The sequence below is a fragment of the Macaca mulatta genome, chromosome 16 (genome assembly GCF_049350105.2).
Source record: "Macaca mulatta isolate MMU2019108-1 chromosome 16, T2T-MMU8v2.0, whole genome shotgun sequence".
NCBI classification, from domain to species: Eukaryota; Metazoa; Chordata; class Mammalia; order Primates; family Cercopithecidae; genus Macaca; species Macaca mulatta.
Genome location: NC_133421.1, coordinates 10,335,927 through 10,350,109, shown reverse-complemented (window position 1 = coordinate 10,350,109; position 14,183 = coordinate 10,335,927). Strand labels below are relative to the sequence as shown.

The 14,183-nt window shown below is 48.1% G+C and overlaps 1 protein-coding gene across 11 annotated transcripts in view; it reads left to right on the top strand.

Moving 5' to 3' along the window:
• The window catches only part of PIK3R6 (phosphoinositide-3-kinase regulatory subunit 6), a 67,617-nt gene that overhangs the window by 20,881 nt on the left and 32,553 nt on the right, over nucleotides 1–14,183 (top strand). For 10 of the 11 annotated variants that reach the window (XR_013406093.1, XM_015118586.3, XM_077970338.1 and 7 more), the window contains 6 exons: nucleotides 7,382–7,465; nucleotides 8,756–8,847; nucleotides 9,540–9,608; nucleotides 10,589–10,721; nucleotides 10,897–10,966; nucleotides 12,068–12,251. Coding sequence is in view for 10 of the 11 variants with exons in the window: in XM_015118586.3 (XP_014974072.1) it covers nucleotides 7,382–7,465; nucleotides 8,756–8,847; nucleotides 9,540–9,608; nucleotides 10,589–10,721; nucleotides 10,897–10,966; nucleotides 12,068–12,251 (632 nt within the window). In the remaining variant the exon portion in view is untranslated. Of the gene's footprint in view, nucleotides 1–7,381; nucleotides 7,466–8,755; nucleotides 9,116–9,539; nucleotides 9,609–10,588; nucleotides 10,722–10,794; nucleotides 10,967–12,067; nucleotides 12,252–14,183 lie in introns of all 11 variants that reach the window. The other variant, XM_077970345.1, reaches the window with a different exon arrangement.

Sequence of the window (14,183 nt, the reverse complement as noted above, 5' to 3'; positions counted from 1 at the left end):
CCTATGGAAGACTCTCTGTGTGTACGCCTTTCAAGTGCTATTTAAATGTTATGTATTCAAGGAGGTGAAAGATCTTTACAAGTACAAAACACTGCTAAAAAGAAATTATAGATGACATGAACAAATGGAAAACAATTCCAATGCTCATGGATTGGAAGAATCAATATTGTTAAAATGGCCATACCACCCAGAGCAATCTACAGATTCAATGCTATTCCTACCAAACTACCAATGTCATTTTTCACAGAACTAGAAAAAAGTATTCTAAACTTTATATGGAACCAAAAAAGGGCTCAAATAGCCAAAGCAATCCTAAGTAAAAAGAACCAAGCTGGAGGCATCACATTAACCTCAAACTATACTACAAGGCTACAGTAACCAAAACAGCATGGTACTAGTATAAAAATAGACACATAAACAATGGAACACAATAGAGAATCCAGAAATAAAGCTACATGCCTACAACCACCTGATCTTTGACCAAGCTGACAAACATAAGCAATGAGGAAAGAACTTTCTATTCAATAAATGGTGCTGGGATAACTGGCTAGCCATACGCAGAAGAATGAAACTGAACCACTACCCTTTCCCCATATACAAAAATTAACTCAAGATAGATTAAAGATTTAAATGTAAGACCTTAAACTATATGAATCCTAGGCAATACCATTCTAGACATCAATCTTGAGAAAGAATTTATGGACTAAGTCCTCAAAAGCAATTGCAGCAAAAACAAAAATTGACAATTGGGACCTAACTACACTAAAAAGCTTCTTTTTGTTTTGTTTTGTTGAGACAGGGTCTCGCTCTGTTACCCAGGCTGGAGTGTAGTGGCGCAATCTCAGCTCACTGCAATCTCCACCCCCCAGGTTTAAGTGATTCTCGTGTCTCAGCCTCCTGTGTAGCTGGAATCACAGGCGTGCATCATTACGCCTAGCTAATTTTTGTATTTTTAGTAGAGATAGGATTTTGCCCTGTTAGCCAGTCTAGTCTCGAACTCCTGGCCTCAAGTGATCTGCCCCTCTCTGCCTCCCAAAGTGCTGGGATTACAGGCATGAGCCACCACACCTGGCCTACACTAAAGAGCTTCTGCGCAGTAAAAGAAATTATCAACAGAGTAAACACACAACCTACAGAATAGGAGAAAATATTCACAAAGTATGCATTCCAACAGAGGTCTAATATCCACAATATATAAGGAATTTACGCAACTGATTATGCAAAAAACAAATAACCCCACTTAAAAAAATGGGCAAAAGACATGAACAGACACTTCTCAAAAGAAGACATACAAGCAACCAACAAATATGGAAAAATGCTCCATGTTACTACTTATCAGAAACATGAAAATCAAAACCATCTCACAGCACTCAGAATGGCTACTAGTAAAAAGTCAAAAAACAACAGATGCTGGCAAGGCTGTGGAGTAAAGGGAATGCTTATACACTGTTGGTGAGAATGTAAACTAGTTCAGCCACTGTGGAAATCAGTTTGGAGATTTCACAAAGAACTTAAAACAGAGTTACCATTCGACCCAGCAATCCCACTACTGGGTATGTATCCCCCAAGAAACAAATCATTCTATCAAAAAGACTCATGCACTTGCATGTTCATCGCAGCACTATTCACAATAGCAGAGACACAGAATCAACCTAGGTGCCTGTTAACAACAGACTGGATAAAGAAAATGTGTTGCGTATACAACATGGAATACTATGCAGCCATAAAAAAGGATGAAATCATATCCTTTGCTGCAACATGGATGGAGCTGGAAGCTACTACACTAAGTGAATTAATGCAGGAATGGAAAACCAAATACTGCATGTTCTCACTTACAGGTGGGAGCTAAACTTTGGGTACTCATGGACACAAAGATGGCAACAATAGAAACTGGGGGGTACTAGAAAGGGGAGGGAGGGAAAGGGGAAAGCGTTCAAAAACTAGTTAGTTTGGATACTAGTACTACTCACAGTTGGGTACTATGAGTAGTACTATTATTAGTAATAGTACTCATAGTACATAGGTGATGGGATCATCCATACTACAAACCTCAGCATCAAGCAATATACCCAGGTAACAAACCTGCACATGTACCTCTTGAACCTAAAATAAAAGTTAAAAATGTTTTAAATAAAAAATAAAAGCTTTAATATTAATAATAATATTAATACCTAATTAGTAATATCCCACATTCCTGGATGCAGAGGAGGATAATAATAATGGATGCCATTTATCTATTGACTATTTGAGTCATCAAGGATGTCAGACCTGCATATCATATATCAACAATGCTGAGTCACTGGAGATACAGGAAATATCCCATTTCTTTCTTTCATTTAATCAAATCAAAACCAGCTTCAGTCTCTCATTTTCCAAGGTTAGGATGAACTCTAGCATCATTCACTTGGAGTGCTTTCCCCTCCGTGGGAGTTTGTAAAAGCTCAGGGTTTATAAAGTCTGGGTAGTTGGAAAAGGCTGTGGTCTCCAGTCCATGATGGCTGCAGCCACCAGAACTGCTTGGCCAGACTTGCAAGGTCCAGAGGGAGATAGAGCCTGCCTTGGGGGACAGTCTCATGCTCTGGTGAAGATGGCTCAGGAGACCATTGCTGTGGCATCAGAGGCACAGGGTTCAGTGCTTAGCGGCGCTCATTTGACCTTTGCCACCACTGGTAAACTTTGTCCCAGCTGGTCTCATTTTCCTCATTCCCTGGAACCCTATATCTCTTGTGCTCTCACAGTCTTAGGGAATCCAACCTCCACCCTTGGGCTGGGCCACTCTCCTCTTTAAAAGCATCAACCTTCTTCTGCACTTAGACAATCCAGCTTGATTGGCTCAATCAACTTGCCAGGAGCCTCAGACTGAAGTGCCTCCAGGGGCCAGGCAGAGGATGTCAATGAGTGAAACCGAGGCATGGGGAACTAGAAAGACCTAGAGAAGCTGTGCTCATCTAAGAGGGCAGTTGCTCCCCACCCCCTACAATTGTCACCTGTGAGAAGAATCTAGGTTCAGTGTCAACAGATTGTCAGATTTTCAAGAGATGCCAGAAACCCAAACTGTTATGCAAAATCTCCTGACTTGTAAATGTTGGCAGCTAATTCATTGCTTTCTTTTCTTTTTTTTTTTTTAAGACACTATACAAGCCCAAACAAAACACATAGCAAGCCAGATGTGGACCAAAGCCTGAGAGTTTGTTTTAGCTACCCAGACATTCAAAAACAAAATTTATTTGAAGTGGTCTCCCAGGGCTACTGGCAACTTCTCTATTTTTGTGTGAAACACAAAAACTCAACTTCCCTTGCAAAGCAAGGGGACCTAGGCTCAGAAGACAAAGGCTTGGCTGCACTTCTGATGAGGGGAATGAGAGGAAATCACGTTTGTCACAGTTTTCAGCCTTTCCGTGCAAATATGCAGTGGAAGACAGAATAAGAAAGAGTAAGAAGGAAGGAAAAAAGAAAGGAAGGAAGGGAAGGAGAGAGCGAAGGAGGGAGGAGAAAGAAAAAAGACTTAGCACCAGCTAATGTTCTAATAACTCATCCTGCATTAACTCATTAAATCTTCATGCAAGGTAGAAATGCATAGACGGAGGAAAGACTGTCACTAACCTTCAAGCCAAGATAAATGATTTCCTCGACAGTCTGGGGAGATGATGCTCTGCCCAGCAGAGGGACCAGGTGGGCAGATGCGGCTGTAACACCCTGTCCACGCTCAGCCTGGAGGAGATTCAGGACCAGGCCTAGCCAGGGACAAGTGTCTCACAGGGAACATGTGAGAGCCAGGAAGAAAGTGGGGGCTTCAGGGATGTGACCCCCATAGGCGTTGCACGGGTCTGAGGAGGGGCCAGACCATGGGCACTAGCATCTATGGTGACTTGGCCTAAAAAAATTTTAACTCTTGGATTGCAATCTGCCAATTTTTAAACATGTTATCTCTGTTCTACTTACTTCCAAAGGAATCTGAGACAATTCAGATGTAGATTAAATAGAATATAAAGCAGGAGCACCAAAAAGGACCAAGAAGAGAGATCCCTGTCACATGAGATGAGCTAATTTTTGAGACTGGGCCCCAATTTGACCATAAGTTTCCTGATAGCCAAGTCAAAGAGGAACCCTTGAGGCACGTGGTTTGTGTTGTCTAACGATTAGAGAATACACACTCACCTATAATGGCAAACTCTTGGTGGGAGCTAATTGCAAAGAGGAATTTATTGTGTGAGGAGTGTTTCCCATACTTCCTGTCTGAGTCCGGATCTGCCAAGAAGCAGACACCAAGTTCAAGGATTTATTCGGGGAAACACTGGTGTGACAGAAACGGAGAGGGACCTGGGAGAGCAGCTGTCAGACCCTGGTACAAATCTGACTCCGAATGAAGGAGAAAAGGAAGAAGGAGCAGTGGAAATGCCTTGGACTGATGGGAGTCCAAGAAAAGCTCAGCAGGGCAGTTGGAGAAGCTTGAGCATCTCCTGGGGAAGGGCCTGCTTTAGAACCCACTACCATACCCCGTATTGGCTGGGAAGTGTGGCTCAGCAGAAAGTGATGGATTTCACAGCTGTCTTAGTCTGTTTGCATTGCTATAATATAAAGGAACACCTGCAGCTGGGTCATTTATAAAGAAAAGAGGTGGCCGGGCGCGGTGGCTCAAGCCTGTAATCCCAGCACTTTGGGAGGCCGAGACGGGCGGATCACGAGGTCAGGAGATCGAGACCATCCTGGCTAACTCGGTGAAACCCCGTCTCTACTAAAAAAATACAAAAAACTAGCCGGGCGAGATGGCGGGCGCCTGTAGTCCCAGCTACTTGGGGGGCTGAGGCAGGAGAATGGCGTGAACCCAGGAGGCGGAGCTTGCAGTGAGCTGAGATCCGGCCACTGCACTCCAGCCTGGGCCACAGAGCCAGACTCCGTCTCAAATAAAAAAAAAAAGAAAAGAGGTTTATTTGGCTCAGTGTTCTGCAGGCTGTACAAGAAGCAGAGTGCCAGCATTTGCTTCTGATAAGGGGCTCAGGGCTCAGGAAGCTTCCACTCCTGGTGGAAGGGAAGCCAGCATGTACAGATCACATGCTGAGAGATGAAGCAAGAGAGAGGGGGAAGGTGCCAGGCTCTTTTTAACAACCAGTTCTCAGGGGAGCTAAAAGAATGAGAACTCACTCACTACCACAAGGATGGCATTCATGAGGCATCCGCCTCCATGGCCCTAACACCTCCCATTAGGCCCCACCTCCAACACTGGGGACCAAATTTCAACCTGAGATTTGGAGGGTCAAATATCCAAACCACTACAACAGCACAACAGCTGGGGACCTGCGTCCATTAAACTCCCGGTCGTGGGAGATGAGCGAGGTACATTCTCACAGCTACCACACTTCCCAAATGTCAGTTGCTTATTCTTGTACCACTTTCATGGTTGTTTTTTTGTTTTTTGTTTTTTGTTTTTTTTTCCATGTCAGTGTACCACTGTTAAAGAAAAAATTTATTCTGACACTTGTTAAAATGGTAAGGAAGACTTATCCAAGGCTATTGCATTAGGAAAGAGAAACCAGGCTCAACGTGGAACAAGGAAAAGCCAGTTGGGGATTTACAGCCAATGGGCAGAGTGAAGGGGTCAGTGGATGGTAAATTCCTAAGAGGGGACATCAAGGGTTGGGGCATTCTTGCTAAACTGAGCTAACGGGACTCTTGCTAGAGGTAGGACAAATTCTCGTACATGTATAAATTATTGTACATGAAGGGGTGCAGGAGATATCAAGGGTGGGGGATTCCAACCTAAACTGATTTGGCAGGATTCTTGCTAAAATTGGGATGGGCAGGCCAAAGACAGGAAAGGAGCCAAGGCTGAGGCCCGGTGAAGACGAGGGCTAAGAGGGGGCCGAGTAAGGTTTGGTCCAGGAGAGAGTCTTTGTTATCACCTGTCCGGGTATGGATCTGACATGATTCTTCAAGTTGACTTTAGATTTTAGCTTTATACTTGGATGGAAGACTACCGGAAAGCACAGGGTGCTGTAGGCTTCAAAAAAATAAATAAATAAAATAAATAAGTTTTAGCTTCATGCATGGATTGAGGAACTATTAAAAATAATGGCAAAGGCCGGGTGTGGTGGCTTACGCTTGTAATCCCAGAACTTTGGGAGGCCGAGGCGGGCGGATCACAAGGTCAGGAGATGGAGACCATCCTGGCTAACACGGTGAAACCCAGTCTGTACTAAAAATACAAAAAATTAGCCAGGCGTGGTGGTGGGCATCTGTAGTTCCAGCTACCTGGGAGGCTGAGGCAGGAGAATGGCATGAACCTGGGAGGCGGAGCTTGCAGTGAGCCGAGATCGCGCCACTGCACTCCAGCCTGGGCGACAGAGTGAGACTCTGTCTCAAAAAAAAAATAATAATGATAACAAAAACTGCAATTACTTTTGCACCAACCTAATAGTTTTTTATATATATAATATATCTATTTGGAGGATATATATATTTCATACATATATTTGGAGGATATATATATTTCATATACATATTTGGAGGATATATATTTATGTATATTGGGAGGATATATAATTTCATATACATATTTGGAGGATATAGATATTTATATACATATTTGGAGGATATATATTTCATATACATATTTGGAGGATATATATATTTCATATACATGTTTGGAGGATATATATTTATATATGTATTTGGAGGATATATATATTTCATATACATATTTGGAGGATACATATATTTATATACATATTTGGAGGATACATATATTTATATACATATTTGGAGGATATATATATTTCATATACATATTTAGAGAATATATATATTTCATATACATGTTTGGAGGCATATATGTTTCATATACATATTTGGAGGATATATGTTTATATATATTTGGAGGATATATATTTCATATACATATTTGGAGGACATATATATTTATATACATATTTGGAGGATATATATATTTCATATACATATTTGGAGGATATATATATTTCATATACATGTTTGGAGGCCATATATGTTTCATATATATATTTGGAGGATATATATTTCATATATATGAAAATACATGTATGTATTTTCGAACATGCATTACAATAAATGCATAACTATTCAAATTTTAAGGTTGGTTGTATGCCATCTAAAATTGTCCTGCATACCACCAGTGGTACACATACAGCACTTTGGGAAATGCTGGTTTTACAAAGAACACAGAAATGTGGAAGGAAAGGCTATATTCCAGCCCTGGCTGGCATGCTGGCTGTCAGCTCTTAGTAGATTACTTCGGGCACCTCTTGAGGCTCAGAGAAATGGCTAAAGACATTCTCAGGAGGAATGGAGGTGGGACGAGGGTGAGGCTCAGTGGACTGAGTTTCCTCCCACCCCTACTACTTCCCAGACGTGGAGCTGGACCTCCAGAGGAGCGTGCATGCTGTGCTCCGGGAGCTCAGCACCCAGGCCCCTGCCCTGCAGAGCAACCAAGGTAAGAGCCAGCTGGCGGCAGCGGCTGGTCCCACTGACCTCCACCCAACCCCAGCCAACAACACACACACATACAGGAAAGGGCCCCGGCCTGGAGCTCATGGGGCAAGGGTCTTCTCGCCAAACCCCTTTCCTGCTGGAAATACCTAGAGCCTGAAGGACTGAGAAGGCTTCTCTGCTCCCTAGTTCAACCCTCCCAGCAACTGCCGCAGAGCACGTTGGGGATCTGCCACCATTTTTCTTTCCTTTTTTTTTTCTTTTGTTTTTTGAGATGGAGTCTTACTCTGTCACCCGGGCTGGAGTGCAGTGGCGCAAACTCGGCTCACCGCAACCTCTGCCTCCCCGGTTCAAGTGATCTGCCTGCCTCAGCCTCCCGAGTAGCTGAGATTACAGGCATGCGCCACCACACCTGGCTAATTTTTGTATTTTTAGTAGAGATGAGGTTTCACCATGTTGACCAGGCTGGTCTCGAACTCCTGACCTCAAGTGATCCGCCCGCCTCAGCCTCCCAAAGTGCTGGGATTACAGGCGTGAGCCACAGCACCCAGCCTGCCACCCTCTTTGTTAACCACCTTCCCTAGCTTCACTTTCTTTTTTTTTTTTTTTTTTTTTTTTTTTGAGACGGAGTCTCGCTCTGTCGCCCAGTCTGGAGTGCAGTGGCTGGATCTCAGCTCACTGCAAGCTCTGCCTCCCAGGTTTACGCCATTCTCCTGCCTCAGCCTCCCGAATAGCTGGGACTACAGGCGCCCGCCACCTCGCCCGGCTAGTTTTTTGTATTTTTAGTAGAGACGGGGTTTCACCGTGTTAGCCAGGATGGTCTCGATCTCCTGACCTCGTGATCCGCCCATCTCGGCCTCCCGAAGTGCTGGGATTACAGGCTTGAGCCACCGCGCCCGGCCCCTAGCTTCACTTTCAAACTTAATTCCCCTCAGCACTCCAGGCCTGCAGGACTTCCAGAATGTGGCTGGGGGCACACACCTGCAAGCACTGCTGCTCTGTGATCCACATGCATACACCTGTCACAACCTGTCCCCACTGGTGTCCCACCTGCCTTCCTTTCTGCCCTGGGAATTCACTGTCCACAAAGAGCTACAGATCAGAACTCCCACCTTAGGAGGAGCCCACCCAGGTGCCCAGGTGCACCTGGAGCCAAGCGCTGGTGGCAGGGTCAGACCTGCGGCTGGTCGGAGCTGCGGCTGGGGCTCCAGGGCTCAGGGTCCTGCTCAAAGGGGTCTCCTCTAAGAGCTCCTTCCCACCTGGTCATGCTGGGCTCCCCTTTCTCCTGGCCCAGGCATGTGGAGGTGGTCCCTGCACAAGAAGGTCGAGCGAGATCCTGGTAAGAGCCCGGCGCTGGTCCGCATTCTGCTCAGAGAACTGGAGAAGGTGAGTTCCTGGACCTCAGGAAGGAAGACGGGGATGAAAGGAAGAGAGGGGCCAGTTGGGCAGGGGCTCAGTCCTGGCAGCTGTATGTCTCCCAAGCTTTGGTTGCCTGCATAATTTTTATCATATGCATCTCCCTCCTGTACTTTTACGTAAGCAATATTTTCTTTACATCGACTCTCATTGTGTTACTTGAATAAACATCTTTCAAAAAGAAGCGCCATAATGCGACCACAAATGGAAAATCCATATCACTTGTCAGAAACAGAAGGTGCCTATACACATCAATATACGATTGTTGACGTTTCTCAAAATTATCCTCGGGCCACCTACATTATCCTCCACACCACCCAATGTCGTGCTTGCAGCTGTGTGGGAAACACTGCACTCAAGGATGGCTCGAAGCTGGGGACTTGTTTGTGGCTTTGCTGCGACTCCTACCCTAACTGAATTTGGGCCCTCACCTGCAGAGTTCTCTGAGGCCCCCCCGATGCTCCCACACCCTCCCCAAGGGGCTTCCTCACCTGTGTGCCCTTCCCTCCCCACTCCTCTATCCAGAGCAGACAATGGCCCTTTGCTCTCCCCCTGGCTGCCTTCCACCCCATCTCCTGCCCACCCCCAGCCTAGACTGCCTCTTGCTAGGAGGTGGGGAGTCCCCCAGCCCAATACCTGTCACGTGATCTCCTGTTTTCCAGGCGGAAAGCGAGGACCTCCGGCATGTCATCATTCCCTTGCTGCACACTGTAATGTACGTGCTCACCAAGGTGAGCCGGGGACTGAGGTCGAGGTGGTACTGGTGACCTGCACGTGGCCGGGCCGGAGACTGTCCTTTCCCCTTAGTGGGCAGTCAGTCTCTGCCAGGATCAGCCTAGAAAATCCCTTGGATTACCTGCCCTAAACTGGCTTCTAAGCGCCAGCCACCCCCTTTCCCTCCTATATGGAGAGAGAACTTTGGAGAGACAATGGCCTTGAATGGCAGGATGAGGTCTTTGCATTTGCTCCCGTGTGCGGTGCAACAGGAGACATCGCTGATCCCTACACAGAGAAGAGACATGATACAGATGCGGTGAATGTTTCAGGAAGACTAATCGGGAGCTGTGTGTTGTCGCAGGGGGTGGGAGTGGTGGTTAAGGAAGGCAGGAAGAGCAAGTCTGGGGTTGCCGTAGAATCCAGGGTCAAGACGGGGCTTAGCTCCGGCAGAGGCAGAGGGCACAGGGAGGTGGGGAGGGAGAGGGGGGCCTCCTGGGCACTGTGGAGCCCAGGCCTGTGGGATGCAAGGAGGAGCAAAGGAGACTGAGGAAGTGCCTCCGAGGTTTTGAGCCTGGAGAACCGCAGGAATGTGCTTCCCTGATAGAGCAGGAGGGCTGGGAGGAAGTTGATTTGCTTGCAGAATTGATGCAATGAATTTTTATCTTGGTAAGTCGGGGCGGGGCAACAAGGGGATGTCTTACAGGTGCTGGGAGAAGAGGCTGGAAGGTGTGGGTTTGGGAGAGAGCTGTGAGCCCAGGTCTGGCTGTTAGGCCTGACCTTTCACCTCTTCTCCCAAGCCCCGCCCCGGAAACTCCCCTGGGACCCTTCACCTCCCCCTCCTCCCTCTCACCTCCCCCTCCTCCCTCTCGCCTCCCCCTCCTCCTTCTCACCTCCCCCTCCTCCCTCTCACCTCCCCCTCCTCCCTCTCGCCTCCCCCTCCTCCTTCTCACCTCCCCCTCCTCCCTCTCACCTCCCCCTCCTCCCTCTCACCCAGGCCACAGGAATCACAGAGGAGCTCTACCAGAGAATCTACGCCTTTTGCACGAGGTTACTGACCCTGCCCACCCCCTACTGCACAGTCGCCTTGGACTGCGCCATAAGGTTGAAAACAGAGACGGCCGTCCCAGGTGAGAGTCACCGGGCATCTTTGTCTCCCTGCTGCACCTCCAGCACTGCCCGGGGTCTTTCCTTTTTCTCCAGGATACCAGGGGGCTCAAAAGCCTCCACACGTTCTGTAGGAAGGTGGAGAATGGGAATCAGAGAGACCTGGGGGCTGGTTGGCCAAAGTGGTCTGGTTTGCAGGGACCCTCTACCAAAGGATGGTCATTGCCGAACAGAACTTGATGAATGAACTGTATCCCTACCAGGAGAGGTGAGTGGCCCCACAAAAACTGCTCCCTTCAGCCTCCTAAAAGTGTTGTGGCGTTAGTGACTGCTCCCTGGCAGGAGGACAGAAGAGGAGGCTGGATTAAGAAGAGCCCTAGCAGAACTCCCCAGCCCTGGCATTTGTCCAGCAGTGGAGTGCGTTTGCAGTTCCAGGTTGGCGCCATATTGTTTTCTGGAGACCACTGAACACAGCATAGGTTTTTCTTCTGAGGCTGGATTCGAAGCTACCTGGCTCACGTGCAGAAGGTGGACATGACCTCGGGGCCACTTTGGAGCTCTGTCATTGCACCTCCATCCTGCCCTTGGCCATGATGCAGCATCGTACCAGCCAGGCAGCCAGAGGAGACTGCAGAATAGCCATAGCGGAAGGGCTCAGGCGCAGGTGCACAGTGAAGCCCGAGGGCTTCCATGGGAGACGCCCAGCCCCTTAGATAAGACTGAGGAAGTGTCCCCTGCTCGTGCTGGGGAGAGGGGTGAAGAAATTGGGAGTGGCACCTCCCTTTTCTACAGGCACCTCCACTAACTTGGCCCTAAAAGGCACAGCTTGAGTTTGGGGTGTGAGGTGCTATGTTCATGAAAGATGCAAGGATGCCCAGGGCACCCAGAGGACTTAGCATGGGAGAGGTGGGGAGACACAGTGGGTGAGGAGGAGGGAGTAGGGGAGGTCGGATCTCTGGTGTGATAAGAGTGATGAGAGAAGAGGGGATCCACTCAGAGCTCAGAATTCCAGTTCTGGCAGGAAGGATTTGGAGTCCCTCCTAGAGGGTGACCTGGTCCCTGGGCCAGGATGCTGAGAGAGGGAGCAGAATTGAGGCTGGAACTTTCCTAGACACGGGACTAGGCCTGCTGTCCTCTGTGGACAGTGATTAGAGCTGCCCCTCTAGAAGGGCAGTGCATGCTCTTATTTGCCACAGTCCTCACCATTCCCTATTGTCATCCTACCTAGAGACTTTCGAATCTGAGACCCCTCTTTTCAGCAGGATTAAATCACTTGGGGGTACTGCACAGCTCTGACAGCGCCCATCCGGTGGCCCCTCTCCCATTAGTTACTATCAATCCCACCGCTCCCCTCTGCCTCTGCCCTCAGAGTGTTTCTCTTCGTGGATCCTGAGCTGGTGTCTGCCTCCGTGTGCAGTGCTCTGCTACTGGAGATCGAGGCGGCCCAGGAGCAGCAGACACCAGAGGCCTGCATGCGCCACGTGGTCTCCCACGCCCTGCAGGCGGCTCTGGGGGAAGCCTGTCACGCAGGCGCTCTGCACAGGAAGCTGCAGGTAATGGCCCTGCCTGCAGCCCCTTGTCAGTTCCAGCCCTGGTCCCTGGATGCCCGTACCAGCTGCTCACCCTGCTCGTCCTCCTTCTCCTGTTTCATATCACCTTTTCCCCCAAATCAAAAATTCATACATTTTGGCTGGTCACGGTGGCTCCCACCTGTAACCCCAGCACTTTGAGAGGCTGAGGCGGGCGTATCACCTGAGGTCAGGAGTTCGAGACCAGCCTGGCCAACATGGCGAAACCCGGTCTCTACTGAAAATACAAAAACTAACTGCCGTGGTGGCACATGCCTGTAATCCCAGCTACTTGGGAGGCTGAGGCAGGAGAATAGCTTGAACCTGAGAGGTGGAGTTTGCAGTGAGCCAAGGTTGTGCTACTGCACTCCAGCCTAGGTGACAGAGCGAGACTCCATTTCAAAAAAACAAAACACAATAATAAGATATAAGATAACACCAGTATTCCTAGCAGCAGGGTGAATACATGTCTCAGTCCTGAAAGCAGGCATCTGGGTCACCACAACAGTAGCTACTACATCATCTCACTCGGAGTCAAAGCCACAGTGATTGCAGTGACCTATAAGAGCCTGGTGTGGTGGCTCATGCCTATAATCCCAGGTACTTGGGAGACTGAGGTAGGAGGATTGCTTGAGGCCACGAGTTTGAGACCAGCCTGGGCAACATAGTGAGACCCCATTTCTACAAAAAATTTTTTAAAATGCCAGGCGTAGTGACATGTGTTTGCAGTCCCAGCTACTCAGAAGGCAAGAGGATCACTTGAGCCGAGTTCAAGGCTGCAGTGAGCTTTGATTGTACCACTTCACTCTAGCCTGGGCAACAGAGAGGCACCCCATCTCTAAAAATAAAACTGTCTACAAGAACCTCATCTTGAGGGCCTTGATCTGTTTCCACCTCTCTTCATTTCCTCTCTGGCCTGTCTCCTAACTTTCCCTCTCATTTCCTCTGCTCCAGCTAAACAAGCCTCTTCATTTTTCTCCCAACATGCGCACGCCTGATACAGTTGCACCCCAGGGCCTTTGCACTCACTGCTCCCTATGCTTGGAACATTCTCTCAGATACCTGCATGACTCACTCTTTCACTTCAAGTCTTCACTTTTTTTTTTTTTTTTTTTGAGATGGAGTCTGGCTCTGTTGCCCAGGCTGGAGTGCAGCGGCGCAATCTCGGCTCACTGCAAGCTCCGTCTCCCAGGTTCACGCCATTCTCCTGCCTCAGCCTCCTGAGTAGCTGGGACTACAGGCGCCCGCCACCACGCCCGGCTAATTTTTTGTATTTTTAGTAGAGACACGGTTTCATCGTGTTAGCCAGGATGGTCTCCATCTCCTGACCTTGTGATCCGCCCGCCTTGGCCTCCCAAAGTGCCGGGATTACATACGTGAGCCACTATGCCTGGCCAAGTCTTTACTTAAAAGTTACTTTCAACCGAGTGCGGTGGCTCACGCCTATAATCCCAACACTTTGGGAGGCCAAGACGGGCAGATCACTAGATCAGGAGATTGAGACCATCCTGGCCAACATGGTGAAACCCTGTCTCTACTAAAAATACAAAAATTAGCTGGATGTGGTGGTGTGTGCCTGTAGTCCCAGCTACTCGGGAGGCTGAGGCAGGAGAATTGCTTGAACCTGGGAGGCAGAGATTGCAATGAGCCAAGATCACACCACTGCACTCCAGCCTGGGTGACAGAGCGAGACTCCGTCTCAAAAAAAAAAAAAAAAAGTCACTTTCTTAGGGAGGCTTCCCAGATCTCACAATTTAAATAATTTAGCCCCTCCCTCAAATTCCACATCCTCCTTCTCTGCTTTATTTTCTCTTTGGTGCTTACTGTTGTTATGTACCATACCATAAATTTTACTTATCTTGTTGATTGCCCGCTCCTCCTGCCATATACACACACGACAATAGGAGCTCCCAAATT